General features: G+C 39.2%; 1 protein-coding gene across 1 annotated transcript in view; it reads right to left on the reverse strand.

Moving 5' to 3' along the window:
- The window catches only part of LOC114788402 (single-stranded DNA-binding protein 3), a 46,623-nt gene that overhangs the window by 22,528 nt on the left and 11,742 nt on the right, over nucleotides 1–12,353 (reverse strand). The window contains exon 4 of the mRNA XM_028976950.1: nucleotides 10,104–10,188. Within this exon, the coding sequence (XP_028832783.1) occupies nucleotides 10,104–10,188 (85 nt within the window). The remainder of the gene's footprint in view (nucleotides 1–10,103; nucleotides 10,189–12,353) is intronic.

The raw sequence follows: 12,353 nt of genomic DNA on the forward strand, positions 1-12,353 counted from the left end.
CATTAATTAAAAAGCTAAACCATCTTGTTCACTTGTATACTAGCGCAGTGGCCATGACAATTTCATTCTCAATTAATTCATCATATAATTCTCAAATTATGCTACAGATATCTTTTTTTTTTTTTTTTTTTTTTTTAATCACAGGTTTACCTTTAATTGGATATAAACTAGATGTGTGACAACACATTGCAGTTTAGATCTGAAATTAAACACGTAAGTAAATGGACTACAGTGGAGCAGTGGTGGTAAGGAATGGACTCATAACTGAAGGGTTGCAGCTTCAAATCCCAAAACGGCAAGATACCACTGAACAAATCACTTTCACTTTTTCACTATGGAATTGAAAAAGTGAGAAAGTGGTTCCTTAACCTATTCTCAACAGATTTTCCCATAATTAGAAACACACCCCCCCAAGTGGCAAAAATGAGACTGAAAAAACTCACCTTAAACATGCATTCTTGACTATGATAAGAATTAATTTAGAATTAAAATCAGCCTGAGTGTGTGTGTGTGTGTGTGTGTGTGTGTGTGTGTGAATTCAACCCTAATGTAAACCAAACCCAAATCTAAGCATAAACCAAGCATTTATCCTCTCTCCATGGACTGTGGAGAACCGAAAATCAGCAGATTTGAAAACTGAATAAATGAAATGTAACCATAGAACACAAAGACGGAAGTAAAGAATCAGCTTAATCACATCAGGACAGGGCACATGGACAAGATGGCTGCAGAGGTGTGTGGGCTCTGCTTGATCTAGCGTTTGGCATGACCCTCAAAGTGGACTCGCCAGGCAACTACAGCCCTCTGACAGACACCAGGCCGATGAATAATTAATGCACAATGAAGACAAATTATTTGATTGCCCGGCATGTTACGTCAATGCCCTATCTTGGTGGCTTGCATTCAGTGCCATTGATCAGCTGTAAACCCTTAGTAGTCATCCTGGAAACTAAATGGTTCTGGTCAATACCACTTAAAATATTATTGATCACCAGCTGTTTTTTGTGCAAATATTAAAATAATAATAATTTTAAACTAATAAATAAGTAAAAAAAAAAAAAAAAAAAAAAACACAAGGAATATGACTCATTGCATTTGATCCTTGCAGTCCACTCAGGGGGAGCATAATAAAAAGGCAGAGCATGCGTTCAGAAATCCCAGCATGCACTCAGTCCTTTCAATAAACCATACAAACCCACCCATACGCAGCCGAACTCAAAATGGACCCAGACAAAACAATCTAGCAATTCATGAGACTTCTTGACAAGACAACATTTTCAGGAAGGAATGGAATTCCAGAGAAAAGATAACTGCTAACGCACAACAATATCTAAAAGCCATGATGTTTTTTTTTTTTTTTTTTCTCCAATCTTTAGTTTACAATTAGTTTAAAATAGGGCTTCACTTTCACATCAACAGCATGGTCTCAAAACATAATTCATAAGAAAATTTTAAAACCGGCACTGATTTAAATTACCAAGACATTTTATCTCTGTGGTGAAAAAATTACACTCACAAAAAGCTAACCAAAGAAATATATATGGACACAACACTCAAGTTACATGTAATGTCGGGTACATGTGTGTACATGAATTGGAAAAAGAAAAATACTTATAATAAATGGATATAATGTAAGCATAATTTCTCCATCTACCTTCAAATACATACATTTACTGCTCTTGATTTTCAAGATAAATTTGAAGAAAGCCTTTCTAGTTCAATGACGGCAATTTTATATGCAATGTATGTTGAAATAGTGGTCATTGGTCATTTAGCATTCCAGTCAAATTACTGAATTTTAATAAATATTTACATTACAAAAACTCAGAAATTCAGTTAATATCTACACATACACATGGCAGCAGTAGCTTTAACATGTCTGTTCAGAGGTAAGGTGGGGACCATCAGTGTTCCATTGATTAAAATGACAGAATGGAGAATCTCTTAGCGTAAGGCCTGACATGTGCCCTATTAGTGGTGCCATAATTATGTGACAGCTTTCATGAATTATTCTGAGTATTCAGCCTCACGAACAAGTTGGAGGGTCAGGGGGGCTGAGTGGGACTCCAAAAGCATGTTACGGTGCCATGCGGTCACCGGGGCAAAGGAGGGCTTAGCTAATGTAGTCATGTCCATCCTTTTTCACTAGGTATCAAAAGGTATCCATGTGCAGAATAAAGACCTGAGCTGAAATTATGGTACCAAAAAGAGGCAATTTAAGAATGTGGAATTCATAAACATTCAAGCACAACATTAAGAGTCCTACAGTTTTTCACCAATTCACCAATGAATACTTATTATATTATAGCAAACACTGATCAGACGAGAAAGGCCAATTGACTAGCAACACTGCATCCAGATGTTCACAGCAGACCCTTACAAGTTTAGTGGGATCATAAATTTACTCTGTCTGCTGAACAATCACATTTCTGTGCTCTATTTACTGGTCATGCTCCTGTAAGACCCCTCTCAGCACTCCCTCAGTCCCTCCCAACCCCCTCCTTCAGCGGCCTGTGGGACAGAGGGTCAAGGAGACAGTGATGAGGTAGGTTTCAGCGTGGTGATGAATGTAAATGAGGAGCTCCACCACCAATCATCCCTTCCAGCCAACCCCATTCTCTCTTGGATACATGTGCAAACTGCTGCTGGTGGCCTCCAAATCACACACACAGGAGAACCACAGACACCTTTTGAGTCAGATTACAGCTAATGACAAAAGGATTAAAAATTGATAATTCAAGCCTTCAAGGCTCCTGTTCTTGCAGATGCCCCAGGTAACAGAGTCCCCTGTAGGACTTGAATATTTCCATACAACAAAAAACGTTCTGACAGAAAGAAGAAAAGCAGGAAAATAAACATGTGGGAGGGGGGGAGTGAGGGCGTGGTCATCAGGGAACAGTTGGGGAGGAGGTGGGTAACTGTGTGGAGCTGATGGAATAAAAACTGTAATCACGGAGCATTAGAGTCCCTGTCCATAAAAAAATGCCCCAGACAGCGATGAAATGATATGAGGCACTCAGAACAGTGCTCTGCACCTCAACAGAAACTCCACCACTGACAAACAAGGGTGACACTAAGTTTGTACAACAGCCAAAGTGTCTTATTAAACACTCTTATGGACCTTGACCTGAGTGGATTATAGATTTGAACTGAAACAATGTGAACAAAATGCCTTACCACAACAAAGAAAAAAGAAGCGTGGTGTTCAGGGGTAAAAACCGGTGGGTGAAGGAGAGTTCCTGCCTATGTGTGCACACCTAAATGGGACCTGTGCTCAAATCCTTGTGACATGTGACCCGGGAATCAAACAAGCATCAGGATGTTCTGCAAAAACAAAACCAGAGCAGTACAGGCGTGGTAGCCCAGGGCACCTGACTTGACATCAGCACTTTGCAGCCTCTCTTCAAACTGACTTTTATAAATGTGTTGTTGAAATATGAACTTAAGGTTAATAGTTTTCATTACAAAAAAGACATTACAACACTTGTTACAAAATATCAAAATAATTTTTAGTGATTCCCAATATCCCAAAACAATAGTATCGGATTTAGAATTATATGGATGAATCTTAGGCTATTTGAAAGAGAAAAGCTTCTAGTACTTAAGATAACTGGAGTAGGTAAAGTAAATGTGGCGTTGAAACAGAAGCAAGTTTTGTGTGTGTGTGTGTGTGTGTGTGTGTGTGTGTGTGTGTGTGCGCCCAACACAGATGCTCTGCCATCTCCCCCATTCCACTCATACTCACACACATAAACACAAGGACCCAAACACACGCACATGTCCACAAAGATATCAGAGGGTGGCCCTTTATTTTCTTGGTGGGTTTGGGTGCCCAGCTGGTACTTGAAACTGGCGCACTGGCAACACACTCTCAAGCAGCTCCAAGCCAAGGGCCTACAACAGCACCAGACACAGAGCCTGCCAAACACTCAGACTGCCAGCACCGCCTGCCAACACCGCTGAAGCACCAAACGTGAGCGGGAGAGAGAGAATGGAGAGAAATAGAGAGAATATGGGAAAAGAAAAATGAATTAACTCAATAATAATGGAATATGGAAGAGCAAACCAATATCAAGAGAGGAGACAGCAGAGGATGTACAGGTAATACTTCAGTAATGCATATTTCCACCATTCAGCAGCAGCAGACTGCTACTCGTACTTCTAGCTCAGTTGGAGATTGATCAGCCACAAAATTTAAAAACCCCTGTTTTAAACCTATCTGACCCATTAGGCGGGTCCTTCAATACACACTGCTCAAAAAACACCAAAATAAGATATCCTAGATCTGAATGAATGAAATATTCATATTAAACACTTTATCCTTTACATAGTTGAAAGTGCTGACAACAAAAATCACACTGATTATTGATGGAAATCAATCAAGTTTATCAAGATCTGGATTTGGAGTCACACTCAAAATTAAACTGGAAAAAAAACACTACAGGCTGATCCAACTTTGATGTAACGTCCTAAAAACAAGTGCAAATGAGGCCCAGTAGTGTGTGTGGACTCCGGTTCTGGTCCACAGGCTGTCCTATCTTGAACCATCTTTGGCTAGACCAAATAGTGTTTAAAATAACCCTTCTGTCTGTAAAGACTATAAATAAAATAAGGCTGAACGATATATCAAATTCAGACCAAAATTTCGCATTTTGTGCAAACATGCTGGGTTGGCTGAAGACAGTCATTTAATTTAAACTTCAAACTGTGTGATGCGTGCACAAGGCTGGCAAGTGGCGCACTGCTCCAAGCTTGCGCTGAGCTCGGCACAGTGCAAAACCCTAACTGTTGCACATAGAGATGTATGCGCAAAAACGATCCGTCCTGTGGCTCGAATTCAGCACTGACAACTGCCATACAAGCCATAGAAAATAAGTGCAGGCAATGTCGCATTCGGTCAGAAAACGGCTGTAGCCCACTGGGTGATTTTCATAAACTACTGTCAGCCATAATAGACCGAAAATATTTCTTTTTATATAATGAATATATGAAGGTTTGCCTATTAAAGTTAAATTCTTAACAGATTATCTTTGGTATCTGGTAACAAGATCACAGATGTTTAGACCAGGCCAATCCCAAGGTCCTTCAAATGACTTCATTTTTCACACCATATCAGGTACCACTGTATCCAGTCAACGTTATTTGTATCATGTCAATGGTTACAAATGTTACGGCTGATAGGTGTACATATAAACCAGCAAAGGAGACATCATAAACCAGGGGCTCCCCCAAAACTAGACATAGGATCACTTGCTGTTTAATTACTCTAATTAATTTAAATTCCCAGAGGCTACGTTTTCTATGGCCCATAACTGTACTTTGGAGGATCTCCAGTCTCCCAGACTTCAAAGGGAAACGTTAAATCATCTCAAAGAGCAAGAGACATCTTCAGGGCACAGTAAAGAGTGTATAGCTGAACTGCTCTTACTTAGTGAGGGGGGGAAAAGAGGGAAAAATGACAAGAACTTCTCTGCAAAAGAAGGGCTTCACTCAGTGTTGTAGGGCATAGTAGTCATCCAGCATGGCCTCAGCAATGAGTCGAAATGCAATAAAGCGCATTTAGTTTCCCTGGACGGAGCTCAGACACACACACACACACAGAGCCTGTTCACATGGAACTTCAGTATCAGTGAAAGGCTTGGCAACCCCCCCTCTCAGAGGCCCCATCCCCCGTTTCACAAACCCCCTTATAGCCACCCCTCCACCTCATCTACAGCTACACCCCCCTCATACCACTTCCCTCTACACGGCCTGGATCAGATATTAACCACACGTTGCCCGCACTCACTGAGCATGCCCAGAAACAGACTGGGCGGATGCAAATAACACAACACAAAGAGCGGTGGTTAACTCCTGCGGCTGACTGGCTGCAAATCTGAAGGAGCGCATCCACCTCAAATCAGTGCACTCAACACAGAGACTCAAAGCATGGAAAACCATACATTGAATAATAAGTCATATATTATAAATCACTTAAAAATTTTCAATTAAATTCATTTAAATTACAATCAATAATTGTGTGCGAATTCAATAGTATAACTAGTATACTATTAATACAGAAGTATTAATAGAAGTGAAGTTTATGATGTGATAATATTAATCTCAATGAAAATTAATTTTAAAATAAATTTCAGTACTGCGAAAAAAAATCAATTGGAGCCAGACTCGCTGGGATAGGTGAGTGGACTGATGTGGCCATAGTTGTGGTTCAAATCTGATGACTATAGTTGACAATGGAACTGTCAAGCATGTCTACACACAGACACAATTCCACTAAACACCGCAGTTAGGTAAGGCCATCTTATTTAACTTATTTAACTTAACAGAAAGTGCCCATAATAAAATTCCCAACTGAAATGAAGCCTTTCAAATTAAGCATTTAGAATCTGTTCTGGTCTTATTAAACCAATCTGCACTCAACCCAAAGATCCACACAAAAACATGCATATTAAACAAAACTGAACTAAATAAAAATAAAATCAAGGACAGAAACAAGCAGTCAGGAGGGTGATTGACAAGCTGTGCTAATGCAGTCCTGATAATAAACCTCCCAACGCCTGTCCCACCCCTCCCCCTTTCTCTCCATTTGTGTTTTTTCTTTATTATGATGATTCCAGCACATAGTCATGCTGGCCACACTTCTATCCTTCCCCCAAGCAAGTCGGCATCATGGATAATAAATAAATAAAATAGCCAGATTACCCAATCAATCTTCCCCCGAGCAAAGGGAGACTGTATGGTGGTAGGAACGGCAAGACACTAATTGTAGGGTGCATGGTTTTGATAGAGACAATCAGTACGTTTAGATGACAGAGAAAATCATGGTAGTCTGCCTGAAACTGGACTTTTCAAATAGATGTGAGCACACTTGTCTAATTGAAAACGCACTAAATTAAACTTTTCAAAACACTAATAACCGGCAGTCAAGCTTCTCCTCCAAGTATACATTCAAATAGTCAATTCATGACAAGTAGTTTATACTCTGTACATATATGAAACGTACCAAGCACAATGAAATTCTTACTTGTGTACCATCTCTACAGACAAGAGATAAGACACTGTAACAATACCAAAAACACAGCTTTTACCTGCCTGTGAAACTTGCAGTAGTGAGATCAAGATGTAGATAAATGCCACTTTGAATCTAAATAAGTATCTAAATAATTAAAAGTAACATAACATAAGTGTGCAAGTTAGGCAACTTTTACTTACTTCTTTAGATCCATACTTATTATAGATCAAACCTGATTCGTAAAACTGGGTCCTCTGCAAATGCTCGGCAATTCTCTATAAGGGCTCTGACCCGGAAAAGGCCGTGTCTGCCTGGAGATAAAACAGTAACTACTATTTGCAAAATGAGTAAAGAAAACATCACATAGGAAATGTACAGAGCTGTAAAAGCAGTGTAATTAATGGGGCAAATTTTTTTTTTTTTTTTTTTTTAATGGTACAGAGAGCTCAATAATTTTATGATAATACAATGATAACATAAAATCACAATGTCATAGTAGGGTTGGACATAAATTGGTCAAGAAAACAGTTCTCCTCGCATGAATTTAGACTGGGACAAGGACAGTCACCTGATTAAATGGCCTAGTTGAGCTGTGTTAAAACTCAACACACAAATGAACGAAATATCTAGCAAACCAGGTTCGGTACATTACAGGGTTGAACTGCATAATATTCAAATAATACAAATTTGGTGACAGCAGCAGTCAAATTACCATCTCTTTCTGTTAATTGTCTTCATCTGACTATTATTGTGTTTGCCATTACCTCCAGAAGTTCTACAATATCACAGAATCTCTTAGACATTTCATAGTTTTTTTCCGCATTGGAAATAAAGCTGCCTCACCCACAATTCCTAACATTTTCAGTTTCATGGCACTTGTAAGTTTCATAGCACATTTAAGGCATTTCGCAGACTCCTTTTTCCAGAGCAACATACAATCAGGCATTACAAGGTGCCCTGGTGTAAGAGATTCTAACTGTACTCTACTCTACCATTGTGTCCCTAAGCAAGACACTTAACCCTGTGGCTTTTGTGGTCATCGGGTGCATACATGAGGGAGTACTATGATGCAACTACCATACAGTTTCCACCTCACACATGGGCTTACATTGATATTACACACACATACACATACACACACACACACACACACACACACACACACACACACACACACACAGCTTCCTCAACCAATACACATTCAAACAGCAGTTCTGAACAGACTTAAGGAGCTTTCAGGTGACCTAAAATTCATGTTAATGTTGAGTCTGAACAACCTTGCAGATATCTGGACAGAGTCCAGAGTCATGGCTGGGAAGTATTAGGTTGAAGAAAAAAAGGAATCAGGACAGAAAAGGAAAGAGTGAAAAATTATCACAGACAATTGTCCATGCACAAATAATTAACAAGGGCCAAACAGGGACTGATAAATGAATGAAATCACATCAGGTGGAAAGGACAGCACTTCTGACCGACAAAAATCTAATACAAACTAAACAAAAAAAATCAGATTTCCCAGTCACGGTTCAAACACACATTCCGATAGCGAAGCCTGGTGAATCACAGAGGTCCGTGATTTCAAGATCCCATTACTGCAACATAAAAGTAAATCAATCATCAAGACTGCAATAAACGGTCAAATTGTTCAAAAGTTTAAAATTTCCGCACTCCTTCATTTTAAGTGATGGAACCTTGTATGTGAGCGAATAAAACAGTTAGTGCTGATTGACTATCATTACATGGGTTTAACATTAACCACAGAAGACGAGAGTGAAGATGAGGCAGCTGGTAGTGGCATTAAGAGGTGTCGAGTCCCACAACTCTGGGACCGATGCCAAAGCACCAATCCCACAAAAACCCTGGGATTAGCCCTCAACCATTCCTAGGATTTGGGGATTAGAGTGTTATATTCCATTATCTTCCCCACACTGAAAAGATTTTTCACTGTCTTGGTCCTGGGCAGGAGTCAAGATAGGACAACATACACACACACAGACACACACACTTTAGCACTTTCATACAAAGCAGCAGGTCACAACCCAGACCCCCAAAACAACTGCACACTGCTGCCACCCCACACAAAAGCAAGAGGGTTCAATGTAAGACCATCATAAATCACGCCCTTCAAGGACACGTTAGTGGCCAGAAAGTCCTTGCCAAGGCAGGCACTGAATACTGCAGTTCAAGCGAGAGTAAACACACAGAAAGAAAATAAGTCAAGATCACAAAACTATTTATACACTAGCAGGGGGTTGTTTCAGGATATTCAAAAGACTTGAGTGGGAAAATCCTTTTTTCATGTTTAGATCTTATTCTAAAATACATGCATGATTAGTCTGAGGAAGAAGGACTTCTCATAGAGTGTAGACCATGCTGATTAAGTTTTACAAAAGTGTGTAATGGACACGACAACTCAACAACAGGTGATCAATGTTAAATTTCAGACCTTGATTCAACAGATGCAGGACACTGGGAGAATGTTTCAAGGTATCCAATGCTTTTTAATGACTACTTCCATTAATGTAGACAACAGAGACGAAGATGAAGTCTATAGTATGACATGGCAACAGCAAACAAAAGGCCTGCTGATGGCATGCAAAACTAAATGAAACTGCTCTACCTGTTAATCTGATTGCATGTCTGTCAGGATGAATTAAAAAAAAAAGTGGTTCCATTGGCCAGCTACACTGTACCTAATGATGTGCAGAAAACACCTTTTTGTCCTGTGAAGTCAAGCTCAAATAATCTAATTAATTAATTAATTGGGTGAATTTAGACATGAAAGGGGACAAGACGTGCTGCAAGATCTCTGGTGATAAAGCCACAAGCCAAGTACATGAATTGCATTTGTAATTGCATTTTGCACACTGAAGTCACACAAGTTGGCCCATCATAAAGCTGTAATGCAAATAAAAGCACATCAGCTATGAGCTCAGGTTTCCCCTGGAAAAGGGGAAGTGGCCCAGTTCTGTTTGGACTCTGGAAACGCCCATCTTGTTTTTTCACCTGAGCCACCCAGACCATGAGACAAGACAACCAAGCAGACAGGACAAGACCAGACAAGAGATGAGAGGAAGATGACATCACTCACATAGTCGTGGAAGGCCTTCGCTTCGCTGGAATGCTCGCAGGTCTCACGTCTGTCTGGAGCTGCGCAGTAGAGATCCCAGAATACACTACAACAAGAAAACAAGGCGGCAGAATGAGCAGACAGGTCACAGAGTACATTACAAAACCAATGACAGACAACAGAATAAAAAATTATATTAAATATACAAATATTTATACAAGCATGCAGTTACTTTTAAAGTCATTAAATAAACATGTAATAAACATTAAACTTTTTAATTTAAAGGGTGTTGTTCACTGTACAAGAATGCTATTTTAATTGCCATTAACAAACATGAATAAAAAGGCCAAATAAATAAATAAATATTTCGGGAAAGCCAAATACACGCACCCCACAGCTTCTAATGTGCACAAGAGACTCATTTCTGAGGTCTGCTCCTCAACATACAGCACAAAATTCCATCTCACCATCCAATGACACTTTGCACTACTACTGTTTCTACATCACAAATCGACATATCAGGTTGAAGTATTACCACTAAAAAATATGACTTGGTAATGAGACGTGGGTACATGCATGGTCAAACAGTTCGTAATAGCACATGAAGGCAGCATTAGATGCAACATTACTGGTAACAATTGTGTTGTTTGTATTTTCATTTATGCTCAAACTTATGCTAAAATAAAATCATGCTGCGATAAGAAAAATTGTTAGATATACTTATAATTCAGTGAGGTTGAAATGTAATCTACATTGTATTTATATCCTTTTCTTTTACATATAATTTCATTACATGAAAAAGGAAATTAACAAAATAAATAAATAGCAGTTAAATGGCATGCTTCTTCATAAAGTTCTTAATGGTCTGAACAATGACTAAATGAATCAGAGAAAAAAATTGATCTTTTATGCAATATTGTTTTGCTACACTAAAAGAACCTCTTGGTCTTTCTCTGAGGAAACCCAGTCTGGCTTTGTTCAAGGTCAGTCATGGTGGGGTAAAAAAAAATCCTGCTCAAGTAAAATGAAAAGAAAAGAAAATTTTTAATAAACTTTTATTGGCCTCTGTATCTACATAGCTAACAATTCAATTAATTACAAAACACTGAATTTCAGCAGACTCTTAACACCTGTTGTAACCCACACAGTCTTGCTTTTGATCTGAGTGTAGGCGTGAGAAACAGGCACTCGTACTGAAGCTGTTTTGTTTGACAGTGGTGCACAGGCCACTCACTCTGCAACTCCCATTCCACTTGGCAAGACCAGCAGGGTTGCAGATCAATTAAGCCAGGGATTTCCTCAATTAAGTCCACTTGGGCCCTCCTGGGCTGTGGTGGCGTAGGCGGTGGGGGGGCACAAGGTTTCCTTTCAAATGGCATTTTAATGTCTCCACTGAAACTAAGTACCTGTTTAACAGGTCCAAATTGGATTGCTCTTGGTCTTCAGATATCGATTTAATGGATGACCCATAAAACCTAGAGAAGGAAGGCCCTGGCAGGACTATGGCTAGAGACTGATCTCATCACAGCCACCATCACACATGATTGTGACTCAGGAAAAAAGCAGTTTTAGCAATATTCTTGAAATTTTTTTGGAAATTAAATATGAACAATTGATGCTAATGACATTATATTGCAGTTAGTGCAAGGCGATTATATGATCTCGATCGATGGGGATTTTCCCCCGATTACAATGGTAGCATATTTGTGTGTATATTTACATTACTTTTAAATTGAGACACACAGCTGCCAGACAAGCCTCCCGGAGGTTACGGGAGTCTCCCTCATATATATATATATAGTGACTATATAAAGACAGTACAATGACAGAGAGAGAGAGAGTGTATGTATGCATGCAGTGTTGCCAACTATCTCCTAGCAAATATAACTGAACCATAAAGTCACGAAATGTTGGCACATGTTAATTTGCATATAATTATGTCATGACACCGCATTAAGAAATTCTAATAATTCATGTGATTGGCTTTGCTTTCTCCTCAATACCCAATTCAGAGATGGTTTGTTGCATTTTGAAGTAACTAAAGGAATGTCAATTATTGATTTATAATATACAACAATTAAACTGTTTTCTTTATGTATAATGCCATAAATACTACTGAGCATGTTGTGAAGCAGTCAAACCATTGCAGTCCATAATCAAGAACGGTTTGAAGTCAGTCACAGTGACATAAGCATACTGCAAAAGCACATGCTGAGACTCCCTTTGACCATTTCAAAGGTCTCTCAGCCAGATTTGCAGGGAATATAGACC

Source organism: Denticeps clupeoides, chromosome 4 (genome assembly GCF_900700375.1).
Source record: "Denticeps clupeoides chromosome 4, fDenClu1.1, whole genome shotgun sequence".
Lineage (NCBI taxonomy): Eukaryota > Metazoa > Chordata > Actinopteri > Clupeiformes > Denticipitidae > Denticeps > Denticeps clupeoides.